We start from the raw sequence: 16,403 nt of genomic DNA on the forward strand, positions 1-16,403 counted from the left end.
AATTGTAAATTACACTGACAATTTGATGTTCATTACGTAGCTAATATGAAACTGCAAAATATTCGTGATCACACACTCCGCAATATACATCAAATTGTCATTCTAATTTACAATTGTAAGTTTTATTAAATAGGCCCCTGGTGTCAGGGTTACTATTGAGCCGCCAAAGGCCCCTGACTCATGTAACGACTATGAACTTACATTAGTAAGTAGTAATAGGGTTATCAGTATGCAATATCCTAACCAAAACAGAGCTCGCAAAGTGATTTTTGTGATAATAATATTATGTTCCCACCAGCATACGAACCAGGACCTCCGGATCGTGACCCAACGCTCAACCACTAGACCATAGAGGCCGTTGAGTTATTATTAATAGAAGTAGTTGTCCTAAATAATGCTTCATACGTACGTTGAAGCTTACATCAGTGAACCGTTAAAAATATATAAAATCTTCATTCATGCTTGTTGGTCAAAAATTACTCTTGACCACTGGTTTAGCACTATAAGCACGCGACTCTTTCTCGCCGCGATAGAGATCATCTGTCTCTTTCTTTGCAGTACTGTGAGAGAGTGACGGGTGGAGAGGCGAGAAAGAGTCACACGCTAACGGTGCTAAGCCCGCAGGTTTTTCTTTAAAATGTTAAGAATTTAATCGCGGTATGTTCCCTAAGTGCCTAGGTACCTTTATGTACGTAGGCCTTTCTTTTCTGACTCAATAACTAGGTACCTACACGCTTTTTTGCTGAAGAAGAATATAATAGGTCCTACCGGACATATTATCAAAGTATCCGGTCCGCCGGTGATCCATGTTTCTGTAGTATCAAAGTATGTAATTCTTTATGAATAATGAATGGGACCTTGTCTCAGGACCATGTCGTACAAGTCGATTATATACCTATAAGATTGTGTCCTCTCTATTATATAAATATATTTCGTAAAAAATGCAAACGGTCACAACCGTTTAATAAAATATTTTTAATTTATAGAAAAGTTGGTGGTTTTTAAAATATACTGTAGTTTTTATTGGTTAAGAAATGGTCACACCAAGTCACGCAAATGTCATTGACCGAGATATCACACGTATTGTAGGGTTTCTAATAGGATTATATTGCTAAAAACCAATTTCTGTGATAATTTCATTACCTATTCTGTGTAATTAGTAATCAAAATGTGGCTGGACGAAGCGGATGGCTTTGCCGAAATATTTAAGGGCTATTTGCCCTATTATTTGCTGGTGGCTCTGCCTATTTTTATAATTATGTCTCCTGTGAACCCAGTAGCAGCTTCTCATGAGTTCTCGGTCTACAGAATGCAGCAATATGATCTACACACTGTTCCTCATGGTAAGTAAATGTATACAGCCTAAGTTTCATTTACGAATTGAAAAAATCGATTACCCTTAATTTGAGGTTATATTCCGGAAGACTGTACGGAAAGGCTGTTTACATAGAGATATATTATACCTTATCTTGGCCTAGAAATTAAAAAGTTATTTATTTAATTTTAGTTTTATGATGACGATTTTTTCTAGTTATCCAGCCAGATTTAAATACCTACTTGAATGTATGAATTATTTATGAGTGTTGGTACTATAAAATACTCTTGTAGTTTTCCTTATTGTTCGTCATTTATTAGTAAAAAATATCGTGCCAATATTTATGTACATACAGGAGGGAGTATGCTTGGAAAGAAAAGGCAAGCACTTCGATTTAAGATCTGATAAAAAATATCTACTGAAAAAATCACAAGTATTAAAAGCTAAAAGTTTCTTCACAAAATACCCGATTTTTATCAGTGAAAAGATTCCCCGTTTATCTGTATATTTCGTTTTTTGAAAACCTAGAGGCAAGATACTTAACCACATTCAAATATTTCCATCAGGATGCCGCAGTGCAAGTTTCAACCTGGAAGGGCGGTCCCTAACAACATGGAGCACGTCCCGGCACTGTGTGGTGGCTCGGGTGCAGGACGTGTCTATTGATCAGTTCCTTGAGATCCGTAACAAGGCTGGGGCACTGTTGCTCATCATGCCTTCAAATGCTACTACATTGACAAATGAAGAGAAGGAGGTAATTTTAATAATTTATGTGGAGGTGGTAACCCTTTCAAAGAGGGAGTGAAATTTTATATATGACTTTTCGCAAGTTTCATGGTAGGAAGCTGATAATTCATACACAGACTCATAGTTACCAATGAAAAATATCCACCTTATTTTTTTGGAAATCTTCCCCAGCCCCCTAAAATAGGGAATGGAAATATGTGTGAGATGCTACAAAATTAGTACCTTTTACAAGTTCTGTGATATAAAGAATAATAAAACATTTTTATTGAAACAAAACAATATTAAAACATTAAATCTATCCAACCATAAATCAATCAGCTTTTGAGAAAAATACAGTATTTGATAGATAAATAAGGGTTATTCATGGATTCCGATAGACTGATAGGTTTCTGAAACACTTTGGGTGTTCTCATGGGCACGATTGATTCACATTGATTTAACTGCTTTTGATTTTTGCCTATTCGTCTTTAGCTTTGCAATAGTGTTGAATAATTGATTATTGATTATGAACCCCCTAAATGATCTAAATATTGATAGGTATGCCTATCCATACTATTGATACTAACAAACTCAGTTTCGGATTCGGTTTTACCATTGTTTTTCGGATTGGATTAATTTTAGTTTAGATTCATAATACTCCTGGACTTTATAATAAGATAATTGCTTTGGTTTTGGATTTAGATTCTGTTCCAAGTTCTCTTTTGTGTTTTTAACGAGAGGGATGTCCTAGGCAAAAGCTAGTATTTCATTAGAAATACAACATCCAATATTTGGTTGTTTGTATGGAAACAAAAACGAAATATTGTAGGGTTTCTTAACAGGATTATATTGCTAAAACCAATTTCTGTGATAATATCATTTACTTACACAAGTTATTAATAATCTTGAATGAATGGATGAGTACATGAACACTTGAGTCCCCTTTATGCAGGTTCTGTTTGAAAGAAGATACAACAACATATTCTAGAATTCACAAGATATTCTAGAATTCTAGATTAAGGAAATTAAATTAAATTCACAATAAAATACCAGACATCATGAGGAGCTCGGTGGCGCAGCGGTAAACGCGCTCGGTCTGCGATTGTTGAAGTAAAGCAACTTTCGCAAAGGCCGGTCATAGGATGGGTAACCACAAAAAGAAAGTTTTCATTTCGAGCTCCTCCGGAAGGCACGTTAAGTCGTTGGTCCCGGCTGCATTAGCAGTCATTAATAACCATCAATCCGCACTGGGCCCGCGTGATGGTTTAAGGCCCGATCTCCCTATCCATCCATAGGGAAGGCCCGTGCTCCAGCAGTGGGGACGTTAATGGGCTGACGATGATGACCAGATAATATTTTAAATTTGTCAGAAAATAAATTTAAAGCTCATCTGAAGATTATGTAAAAAACCTTATTATAAAATAAATGATAAAAATATCTGGTATTGAAAGTGTTCCTAAATAACTTGTAATGTATACCCCCATTGATTTAAAAGATGTGTTGCTGTTGTAATTTCTTGTCATTTCTTCTCCTCAGCCATAACACCTTGCGAAATGACGTAAATTCAAAAATGTTACATTGACCTTCTACAAGTTTATCCATGATAATTACGTTGATTTATGATTCTAATTTCTGATTTCAACGCCATTATACCGTGTTCTTTTAACAGTGATTTACGATATAATACTATATTAGATTTTTACGGTCAACAATTAAAGACCTGTACGAAGCCACTGACAATGCCGTAAGCGTGGCCAACTATTGGTCAGCAAAAATTTAGTTTCGATCGCCATCGACTCGCAAAGAAGAAGATGGTCAAAATCCTCTGCCTCTCCCCCCTCCTACACCATCCCCCTTCCCATTTGAACTCTCTTCACATTCATTATGATCACTTCCAGCACATCCAACTCCTGGAAATGGCGATGGTTCAACAAGAGATCAGTGCTCCAGTGTACTTCGCGCAGTGGGCTCCGGAGTTCGAGGACATATTGAAGGACCTGCAACACAGCGTGGTCACGGATGACCGCTCCGGCACTGCCCTGGAAGCCATGTTCAATACTGTGTCTTCTAACGGATACCAGATTGGTAAGTTGGTTGTAGATAGATAGATAGATATAGATAGATATAGCCTTTATTATGAACTTATTGTAACAATTTTTTTTTTAGCTTATACTTAATATTTAAAAAAAATGTGTTTAATTATGTTCTTCGTCCATTTGTCTTTTGACAAAGGCCTCCTCCAGCTCTTTCCACTAATCCCTGTCTCTCGCCAGCCTTCTCCACATATTTCCTGCTGTATTTTTTATTTCTTCTTCCCATCTCTTAATTGGTCTTCCTCTCTTTCTTGTTCCATATCTGGGGTACCACTCGGTTACGTCTTTTGTCCATTTCTCATTTTTTTCTCGCATCATATGTCCAGTCCAACGCCATTTGATTTTTCTTATGTGTTCTGTTATGTCTTTGACCTTCGTCTTTTTCCTTATATCGGTCAGTCTCACTCTGTCTTTTCTTCTAACTTTTAGGATGCTCCGAGAGAAGTTGGTTGTATCATCTTTAAATAAAGTAAATAAATGAAAATAAAATCAATGGTGCTGATTCCAGTACAGTCATGAGCAATATCATGTACCCATTTTAGGACTGTCTCACTAACATATTTGACATTTAGTGACACTTGCAGTTCAATTTGTCGAAAAAGTTAATGTGACATGGTACCAAAATGTATAAATATTAATGCTCGTGACCATACACATCATCTAAGTCTATTTTAAGTTATACCTGTCATTTTCTTATCCGCCAAAAAAGAAAGGGACGGGTAATCCACAGGCATAAAATTTAAGGAACACACGTCAATTGTAGAAGAAAAAAACCCTCCCAAAATTTTATATTCACCAGTAACCCGACAGAATTAAGTTTACCGCACACGTTAAACGGTTTGCATATCAGTGAGGTGGCTATTTTATTCGTCCTTGTTGTCAATAATCCGTCCCTTTCCTTATTTATTTACTTTTAGGAAGATTAACAGCTGAATAGTACAGTAAATAAAATCATTCGGGGATAAGAAAATTACAGGTATAATTTAAAATTAACCGACATAGCTCGGAGAATTGCAAAGCTGAAGTGGCAGTGGGCAGGACACATAGCGAGGAGAACCGATGGCCGCCGGGGCGGAAGGGTTCTGGAATGGCGACCACGTGTCGGACGAGACGCTCAGTGGGTAGGCCCGCTACAAGGTGGACCGACGATCTGGTGAAGGTCGCGGGAAGCCGTTGGATGCGGGCAGCGCGGGACCGATCGTCGTGGAGATCCTTGGGGGAGGCCTATGCCCAGCAGTGGGCGTCGTACGGCTGATGATGATGATGAATTTAAAATTAGTATCTGCGGAAATCGGGGCCTCTGTCGTCCTGTGTTATACCGACTTGCTTCTCAAACGGTCAGCGCTGGTTCGAACGCTGGTACCGGAGTTGACCGATCAATGAGTTATTAATTTAACTTAAGTGCAGTTTACACTAACACAGTTGGCTCGACCATTGTAGACGGCGATACGGCACATCACCTATCACGTTGGTCTAACAGAAAGCTCGGTGAGTTGTGGGTACTTAGTTCTTGCGATGGATGTGCCTCTGACTACCCCTATTGGGATATAGACGCGAGCTTATGCTGGTTATTATAACATACTTAAACTTAATTAGTAAATTTCATACATTAGAAATACAAAGTTCAATTTTGGTCGTAATTAAGGAAACGAAAACGAAATATTGTAGGGTTTATTAACAGGATTATACTGCTAAAAACCAATTACTGTGATAAGTAATATCATTTACTATTTAAGCAAGTTATAAATAATCTTGAATGAACGAATGTATAAACGCTTTATTGCACACACACAACCACAAAACAGGTAAATCCTATCAATAATTTGCTAATCAGAGTCTTCTTCTTCTTTGTTAAAGTACCTATTGGGATATAGTCGTGATCTGGTGGAATAAACTTCTGTTGTTTATTTATTTTGTTTGATATTCTCGGCAGTGGTGTCGGCGTCCACCCCTCACAAGTTGGAATCCAAGTCAGTGACTATACACGGCAAGCTGATGGGGAGGTCCGGCTCAGCGCAGACCATTGTCATTGCCGCACACTACGACTCCTCAGCCGTAGTGCCCGTGAGTAGCTAATTTCTAAGTCTCTACGGTCCAGTGGTTGAGCATTGGTCTTAAGTTCGAATCCCGGTGGGGACAAAAATCACTTTGTAATCAGTTTGATTAGGACATTACAGGCTGACCTGATTGTGCGAAAGTAAGATGATCCGTGCTTAAGGCACGTTAAGCCGTTGGTCCCGGTTACTACTTACTGATGTAAGTAGTCGTTACATGAGTCATGTCAGGGGCCTTTGACGGGTCAGTAATAACCCTGACACCAGGGTTTATGACAGGAATGATGGTATTTCACCTCACAACCCACACGATAGACGAAGATTTCTAAGTCTACAATAGGAAAAATAATAATTCTACTCACAGAACAGACACTCGGCCCCACACAAATTCGTACCAGTACCGAGCTAGAAGCAAGAGAGCTGTGTCATGATCGAAGCGAAATATGAAGCCTAGCATTGTGTCATTAGTTTTGTTATTGTTCTCAACAAATTTTATGCGCCACTCAAGATGTTTCTGAATTTAAATGATATAAAAAACTAACCCAACAAAAGAAAAAAATCATCAAAATCAAAGAAGGGTCAGGTCCAGAGTACTCAAAACCGGCGAGTGCATGTGTTGATATTCTCTTCATATCGTGTCGATGGCAAACTAAATAGTATCGGTCCAAAACTTGGCAACAAGGATGGCGCTATCTGCAGCGCTCATCAGATCCTCCTGCGTGCAGGTGGCACGCTGTAAGCTGTTCCATCGTTTGGGGAACAGTGCCGCACTTGCACTGACGATGTGTTGATGAGAGTGGAAGAAGTGATGTGTGTCAGGATCGTAGTAAGTGGAATTCCGTGGTCTTTGCGTACCCCGGAAATAAGCGTGATTTGTTATGTATGTATCTTTTACAGGAACTGTCTCAAGGCGCAGACTCGAACGCGTCAGGCGCTGTAGCGGTGCTGGAGCTGGCGAGGATATTCTCCCGGCTGTACTCGTCGGCGGCGGTGCGCGGGGCTCCCTCGCTGCTGTTCGTGCTGACCTCCAGCGGGCACTCGCTCAACTACTTCAGCAGCAAGAAGTGGCTCGAGGAACAGCTCGACAACGCTGACGCCTCCTTGCTGCAGGTTCGTGGAGTTTGTTTTGGCGGCAAGGGCGTGCTGTGTAGGATGTTTTTCAAGCGTAGTAGGTCACGAGCATTAATATGTATACACTTTGCTACCATGTCACATTAACTTTTTTGACAAATTGAACTGTAAGTCTCACTAAATGTCAAATATGTTAGTTCGACAGAGTCCTAAAGTGGGTGCATTATATTGCTCATGACTGTACCTAGTATTTTTCGGAGGTATGTGACCCAACCTGTATTGGGCTGGTTTTCCCAGGAAGGTCAGACCGGACCTGTCAAATCTTCATGTTAGGTAAGCGGATCCCGTGAAAAATGGGATAATGCTAGGGAGATGATGATGAACTGATGATGATGAGCATAGTACCCACTAGCTACAAGTTGATAATATGAGTTGGGGCTTCCACATGTAATTTAACGATCAAATTACCCATCATACTTCGTTCGGAAAAAACTGGCCCTGTCTCGTGAAATCATTGGGGCGAGTTGACTACAAAAAAGAAAACAAAAGGTTGTTAATGTGCTCCGCAGGCTTGTTATTAAGTGAGCGACTCCCACGTAACCTTATTATCCAACCTCGCCTCACCCCTCACGGTTAGTGATCAATCTAGCCATACAGGCGACCAATCAGCTCGCGACAACGAACACTTCACGACCCCGACATCGACAGTCTATTAATTCTTTCAACTCAAAAATATAATCCTCTCAGACGACGCCTTAAGTCGAGATTCGCACCCAACTGGGCTCCTTCAGGTCTGTTATCTTAAAGTTTGTATAAATAAAAAGTTATATAAAGTTCGTGTCGAAGCTCTCGATGTAATAATACGGTTGCCGTGCAGACCCCGTAGGCGAGTTGACTACAAAAAAATATACAGGGTGTTAGTGTCATTGTAACGGAAACTTTGAGGGATGATACATACCATGGTTCTGAGTTGATATCAAGTGGAAGTTTTCGTCGCAAAAGGAAATCATTTCCATGAATTTTCCGACAGGAAATTCCACTTGATATCAACTCAGGATAATGGTCTGAACAGTGTCGAAATATCGGGAGTCTCATATCCCCATTTAAACGCGGTAAGAACCCGTTATTTAGTGCTTTAATTATAATGGTCTGAATCATCCCTCAATGTTTTCGTTACGACGTCACTAACACCCTGTATAAATTGTGTTAACTCGTCCGCAGGTCAGATATAAAGTGTGTGACTTGCCACCTAACCCTGTTCCGCCCCTCAGGACGTGTCGCTGGTGATGTGCGTGGACTCGATGTCGTCGTCCCCGGCGCTGTGGATGCACGTGTCGAAGCCCCCGGCGGTGGGCGGCGCGGCGCACTCGCTGGGCGCGCGGCTGGCGGCCGCCGTCACGCACAAGAAGATCAACCTCGCCGACGAGGTGCTGGCCTGGCAGCACGAGCGGTTCAGCATCAGGCGGATGACGGCCTTCACTCTTAGCTCCCTGCAGGTGCGTTTTAATAGAGCATTTAGAGCAATGGAGCAGCTTCTTTTCCCCGGCTATACAGGTTGTGAGAAGCTGCAGTAGTTTTAGGCGGATGAGACGTTCGTTATGTAAAAATTGACGATTCAAAGTGTAACTATGAACTGAATAAAGATATTTTGAATTTTGAATTTGAATGGTGCTGATTCCTGCAGACACCACCTAATTTTACTTCAAGTTATACCTGTCATTTTCTTATCCGCCGAAAAGGAAAGGGACGGGTAATCAAGAAGCATAAAATTTATGGAACACACGTCATTCACACGTGTGTGAATCAGGCACGTTTGTCATTTTAATGATAAATTACCCAATAGCTTTTTTACTAAAATATTTTTAAATATTTATTTTTTTACAAAATAAGAATGCGAATTTTTATCTGTATATTACAACACTCGAAACACGGGCGGCCATTATCGACCTTCGTGTGACGTCACATTTCACAAAATAAACAAAAACTAGCTGTCAGATTTGAAGTTATGCTGTTTGACAGTTTCTTTGTTTATTGAAATGTGACGTCACTGGGCAAAATGTCACGTGACCAACCGTTTTCGCGCGAAATTTGAAATTAATGAAGAAAAATATGTTTTTTTTTATTGTTTTTTTTTTTTGCTTTTTCGAGTAAATATTTTAAGAGGTATAAAAGAAGCGTCTGTATTTTTTAAAATACTTGTCCGAAAACTATCAAGGAGCCAATTCATCTAGTTAAGTACCTATTGATTAATTTTTGAATTTGAATAATTTGGAAGTCTAAAAGGTTTCTGTGAAAGCAATATTGTTATTTTTTTTTTTTATTGAAACATTTGAGCGCTTCAACCACGATCAAACATCTTAAACAGCGATGTGGTCTAATGTGGAGCATGCAAACTCAAATAGTGCCTATCCACTCTTGCCTTGAAAATCCCCATATTATTATGTATCGGGGAACAGTGACGCAGGAAGAGAATACCATTCTTTAGCAGTTACATACATACATACATAAACTCACGCCCGTAATCCCAAATGGGGTGGGCAGAGCCACAAGTAATCAAAGACAACTTGCAGCCACTGTTGATACGAAGTCCTAAGATGGATATGATGAACCTTATGGTGATAAGGGATCAGCCTATCGCCCATAACATTAGTCCATCATGTTAGAGGACGCAATCCCTCTGTCGGTTTTTACGACATGCCTGGGAAGACAAACAGCTGAACGTGTTCTATGTTTTTTATTTGCTCCCAGAACAGCATAGAAGCATATTTAGCAGTTACATAAACTGCCTATATACGTCCCACTGCTGAGCACAGGCCTCCCCTCAATCAACCGGTGGGGGTATGGAGCATACTCCACCACGCTGCTCCACTGCGGGTTGGTGGAGGTGTTTTTACGGCTAATAGCCGGGACCAACGGCTTAACGTGCCCTCCGAAGCACGGAATCATCTTACTTTTTCGGACAATCAGGTGATTCAAGCCTGAAAAGTCCTTACCAAACAAAGGACAGTCTCACAAAGTGATTTCAACAATGTCCCCATTGGGAATCGAACCCGGACCTCCAGATTGTGAGCCTAACGCTCTAACCACTAGACCACGGAGGCTGTTTTTGGCTTTAGCAGTTATGCAAAGTGATTTTCTGATGATATCCCCACAGAGCCACAAGGAGGCGGGCCGCAGCTCGCTGCTGGACGTGCCGTCGGAGCCGCGCCTGCAGCAGCTGGCCCGCAACATCCAGCGCACGGCGCGCGCCCTCGCCTCGCACGTGTACAACCTCACCGCACACACCTACGACGGGGACGCCGCGCTCTACGACGACGCGCTGGTAAGCGACGGGTTTTCGACGTGACTTATTGTTGATTTGCCGCAGATGGTATTAACTACTTGGCCGGACAAATGGGGAGCGCTGAAGGCTCTCACCCGGTACAACGTTTAAGACAACAGGCCTGAGGGTGTCCAGTTGGGCGCGAACCTCGGCTCAGGGCGTCTGAGAGGAAAAATATTTGAATGAATTAATCGACGCTAGTGGGTAAACCCCACCTCGAAGCAATTCATACAAAAGCAATATTAACAATAAAAAAAAATGATTATTTGTTATTTTCAGAGCGTAGATGAGGCCGCTATACGTCATTGGTACAAGTACCTGTCTGCGCAGCCGCGGGCGCCGCAAATCATCACCACCGGCGCACCTACTGCAGGTAAGCTTTAACAGCCCCGCAGCTTGTCGCGCGCGACGCGATACACGCCGCCGCGACTAAGAAACGCAGCGTTTCCTCTTATGTAACTTCATCGGATACATGACTTTCTTGAGATGATCCGTGCTTCGGAAGGCACTTTAAGCCGTTGGTCCCAGTTACTACTTACTGATGTAAGTAAGTAGTCGTTACATGAGTCGTGTCAGGGGCCTTTGGCGGCTCAATAGTAACCCTGACACCAGGGTTGATGAGGTTGGTACTCCACCTCACAACCCACACGATAGACGAAGAAAAAGCAGTTAATAAGTGTGTAATGTAAACAAATATCAAATAGCAATATTGCTTTTTTAGATTAATTGCTTCAATGTGGCCTTTTTCTAACTGTTCTATTATATTTATTTTCTTAATAAGCACCCCTAAAAAAAAATAAAAAAGATATTCGATATATGTAATATATATTCGATATGGTATTTTAGTTCTGTGCAATAAAGTATATTTGATTTGATTTGATTTGATAATCTTAAAGCTTGTGCTACTTGCAGGTGTGACAGGAGCGTTGGAGCGAGCCCTGTCCCGGTATATGGAGGTGTCTGTGAGCACACACACCACGGACAAGCGGGAGCCGGAGTACCAGCTCTATGGACCCACTAGGGCTACATTATATGTCTACAGGTAATACAAAAGCGGTAGTTACATTTGCCAATTCATTCTCACCGATGCGTGGATCGTATAGTCTAATAGCAAATTGGTAGGGCGTAACCATGTTAACCTCGACGTCGAGCGCGTTGCTGGGGCGTAACCATGGTGACCACGATCTCGAGCGAGTTGCTGGGGCGTAACCATGGTAACCTCGATGTCGAACGAGTTGCTGGGGAGTAACCATGGTAACCTCGATGTCGAACGAGTTGCTGGGGAGTAACCATGGTAACCTCGATGTCGAACGAGTTGCTGGAGAGTAACTATGGTAACCACGATCCCGAATGCCTACCCCTTCGGGGGTACAGGCGTGATGCTATGTAATGTAAAAAGATCATTTTTCTGAAAAAAAATGAATTTGTTATGAAACTAAAAACTGATGTATTCTCAGATGTTCCTATACGGAAAATAAACGGAATTTAATTATAATTTATTAAATGCAAACCTTTCGAAATATTTTATGTTAATTCGGTCTGCAGTGACCTAGCTAAATTAGGGATATTTTCACAGAGTGATTTTGAAAAAAAGAAGAAAGAAAGAAAGAAAATCATTTATTTTGTAAATAAGTAGGTAGGTACACAGAATAGAATAGTAAACAAAATAATAAATTTAAACCTTATCTCTAAAAAGGGACGTCAGCTCAGCAAGATGTTGTGACACTCTGACATTATTATTATTATTGCGTACGGCAGACAAAAATATAATATCCTGCGTGGATCATATATCCAGCTTAAGCTCCCCTAACCAAGTCTCTGCCGTATCCGTCACACAGTGCAACTCGGCTATGCCACCTGGGAACCGGTGTAGAGGGCACTCGTTCACTATGTGAGATATGGTTTGATCCGGGTGATCACATTCACAGTATGGCGACTCCTTTATGCCCCATTTATGTAGGTGATGGTTTGACTTTCCGTGGTTGGTCCTACACCGGTCGGTGTACGACCAACTTCAGTCGGGTCCAGATTGACACTCTGACATTGAAGGAGTGCCACAACATTGATTTTCAGCTGAGCCCCAAATTATATTTAAATTTGAAAATAATAATAAAAATTATAATTTATCTTTTCCCCAGCGTAAAGCCAGCAGTATTCGACCTGATACTTACACTGGCGATAGCGGCGTACCTCACGGTAATCTACTTCGCCATGCAACTGTTCCCTCGGTTCTACGGAGAGTACGCGCGGATAGTCACCGGTAAAGCCAAAGTACAATAGACGTAGTCTTATAAAAACGTTGGATTCATTGTATAGCTAGGTGAGTCTTTATAAACTACCCATACTATTACCACGGTCACGAGTACTATAGTCCGGCAATCTCGTGCGCGACCCTCCTGCGGGGCGACAGACGGTGGCGGGGACGGGGTAGCGCGTCATCATCTTGACATTCTAGAACACGGCTGCACACGTAGAGAAGTGTGCCAGGATAAATCTTGCGATAAGTTGTACTTACTTGTGACGTAATATATGTAGGAGTGAATAAAAAGATAGAACTATTTTATTTTATTTTTATTATTATGCTTGAGGACCAACTATTAGGAAAACTAAAAATTAAATATTAATAGATTGTTTTATTATAAATCAATTTCCATGTTTCATTTCCATGCTAAATTAATTTCGTTTACGTATTCGGCCGACGTTCGGTAATTTTTTCGCCTTTCAAAAAATTGGTACACTTCATGTACAATCTCCTTCAGGTGTCTTGAGATAGCCTTACTCATCCTCAGATAGTAATCTCGTGTGCGTCGCCCTCAAAGTAAAACAGATTATCAAGCACGTGTTGCCGCTTCGACTGCGCGGCCGAGACTGCCGTACTTGACGCGCAGATGCACGCGTTTCCCTTCCCCGCTACACCACCTGCTACCCGCTGACATCTTAGCTACCCCGTCCCCGCCACCGTCTGTCGCCCCGCAGGAGGGTCGCGCACGAGATTGCCGGACTATAATATGTATGTATATGTCGTGGCCAGATCGTAAAATTAATCATTTCATGATGTGTTCGACCATTTCATGAAATCGACATTTTTCATGAAATGGCCAACTTAAGTTGACCATATCGTTAAAACGTCGTTTAATGATATATCAATCAACGTTTGGCCATATCGTTAATGTGGGCGATATCCATGCTATGTGGTGTAATAAAAATGCGAATAGTCGATTAATTTCTTATTATAAATTATTTACCTATTCGATATGGAAAATTGTAGAATTACATTGATTCATCGATTATGATATCAATCAAGTTTTAAATATAATCGACACCAGCGCCGCTATCGGTGGATAATGTTACTAATTTTACGATATGATTCCCAACGTTTGGCCATATCATGGAGTTATCATGCATTTAGTTGTTCATGTCGTTAAACGTTTTGTGATCATTGATCTGGCCAAACTACATCATGATGTGGCCAACGAGTGATATTTCATGAAATGATCAATGATCTATGATCTGGCTATATACACTTTCATACCATGTCACATTAACTTTTTTGACAAATTTTGTCAAATATGATAGTGCGACAGGGTTCTAAAGTGGCTACATAATATTACTCGTGACTGTACAATCCATACAAAAATCACATTCTTACCGTTAGTGCGTGCGAGACAGATAGACCGCGCGGTCTCCCTCGTAACGGCTTAGTCTAAAGTAAGACCCAGAGGGGGTGAGGTAAATCTAGCTCGGCGCCCGATACGAATTGGTGCGGGGCGGAAAGCTACCGTTCCATACACAACTCACACGATAGAAGATCGCTTAGAAGAGTATAGAACATATATGCTGTTCTACTGTGGGTTGAACCCCTTTTATGTACCAAAAAAGAAATCTGTCAGAGCATGTAACAAAATCCAATGCCAAACCTTTAGCCTTTCTAATCTTCTATCGCGTGGGTTGTGAGGTGGATAACCAACCTCATCAACCCAGGGTTATTATTGAGACGCCCAAAGGTCGATATGGCTCAGCCTTTCCAAAACTTAGACCTTTAATATAACTATTTTTACACACTTTATAATAAATAAATCAAAAACAATGCAAATATTATACGGTCTACAATGAATTCAACATAAAATTTATAATATAAAGTCATAAATATTTTTTAATTAAGCGTTGAACAACTTTAGAATAAGCTGCATAGTACACTCGCATGCGTTTAGAGGATACAGACGCCTCATTCGATTTTTAGTCAATAAAATCGATTTTATTTTAAAATTGTCTCATTGATAAGTATTACCTACATAAAAGTTAAATGAATTTAAAAAATATATTTATCAACTTAAATCTTCAAGTTATATCAATACCAAGTTCAAAATGTAATATTTATTACATAAAAAACATAATAATTAAGAATTAATTTATGTAATTGTTGGAATTAACAACGAAATAGGAATCATGTGGGTTGTTACTCTTACCAGTCACATTTTAAATGCAAAATATACCTAAATAATTTTTACTTCTTGGGTACCTATCTACTGTTACTTATAAAATACCTTTTTATTGAGAAATGGTTATAACGACATTCATTTTTATTTTTTTAATTTTTGAAGTATATTCAGCAAGAAACTTTGTAGTAATAACGAAAATCACAATTAAAACCTAATCACTATTAGGTCCTTGACAACAAACCGAATATGGATTGAACCCATTTTTAATTTTTTTTCAAATCAGATTATTTTTCGATTTGATATTTTCTTTGCGATTTTGAATTTTCTTTTACTAAAAATTCAAAATTTCCTTGCAAAGTGAATATAAAAACATTGGTCGGGGGTAATTTTTTTTTACGAAATGGCAACGCAGGGTGGCGTGACGTGAACTGGGCTAACCTTGAAATGTTAGCTGTCACTTGAGCATACCAGTGGGCGTAGCACCGTAAGCACGCGACTCTTTCTCGCCGCGACAGAGATCATCTGTCTCTTTCTGTGCAGTACTGTGAGAGAGTGACGGGTGACGTATGTCGAGGTGAGAAAGAGTCGCGCTCTTATGGTGCTAAGCATGCTGGTTTTCTTATACTATGGCATCTTGGTAATGCCCAGTAACGTAGTTGGTTAAACGCCATCTAACGAGTTAATGGGAATTATTTTTATTTATTAATTCACAAAAGAAAATCTCCCATTGAATTGCCGTTATAACCGTTTTTAATATAATATATCGACAGCAATAAATAAGCAATTGCGTTGACCGTCCTATCAAGATGTTCCTTGAAGAATTATATAGACAATGAAGTTACTTACGCTCTTACCATATTATATAAATTTTGTATTGTGATAAATTATAATTGTTGTTTAAGAGCTGATGGTCATATACCATTCGATGTTTTAATATTCTATTGTAAAGTCTAATCGGTCCCAGAATTAATGAAAAAGTTATATTTTTACTTCTTTTGAATTTTTAATACTTATCTGTCTCTAATATATTTAAAAGTCACAAACAGTTAAGGTGTCACATTTGCGAAGGACGTAGATTTGAGAAATACTTGGTAAGTTTATGTACATACTACAGCGTGTAATTACTATATTTGTGAATAGGTTTTGAAACCGTCAGCTCTTTGACAACAAAGCATTGTTGTTTAATTTATGACCGCTTGTTGAGTTTACCTTTGTTTTATTTAAAAGAAAATCAATTGTAATGTAAATAGTTTTAAGTTTGGCCAATGGGTTTCTCATTTTAATGAATTCGAAAGACTATTGTTTGAAGAATTTTGAACAAATGATTTCGGCCGGTCGGTGTAAGCGAAAATGGTGAACTGTGCATGAAATGAAAAATAAAAA

At 39.9% G+C, this 16,403-nt stretch overlaps 1 protein-coding gene across 1 annotated transcript; it reads left to right on the top strand.

Annotated features, from left to right (window-relative positions):
• The first annotated feature begins 1,057 nt into the window (after nt 1–1,057).
• Nucleotides 1,058–13,295, top strand: LOC126374178 (nicalin-1). The gene is made up of 10 exons (XM_050020664.1): nt 1,058–1,343; nt 1,882–2,069; nt 3,940–4,126; nt 6,068–6,198; nt 7,086–7,298; nt 8,531–8,755; nt 10,414–10,581; nt 10,861–10,954; nt 11,494–11,623; nt 12,720–13,295. The coding sequence occupies exons 1-10, from the start codon at nt 1,169–1,171 to the stop codon at nt 12,859–12,861; spliced, it is 1,653 nt and encodes a 550-aa protein (XP_049876621.1). The 5' UTR covers nt 1,058–1,168; the 3' UTR covers nt 12,862–13,295.
• Nucleotides 13,296–16,403: the final 3,108 nt, after the last annotated feature.

Source organism: Pectinophora gossypiella, chromosome 17 (assembly GCF_024362695.1).
Source record: "Pectinophora gossypiella chromosome 17, ilPecGoss1.1, whole genome shotgun sequence".
In the NCBI taxonomy this organism is placed as follows: Eukaryota; Metazoa; Arthropoda; class Insecta; order Lepidoptera; family Gelechiidae; genus Pectinophora; species Pectinophora gossypiella.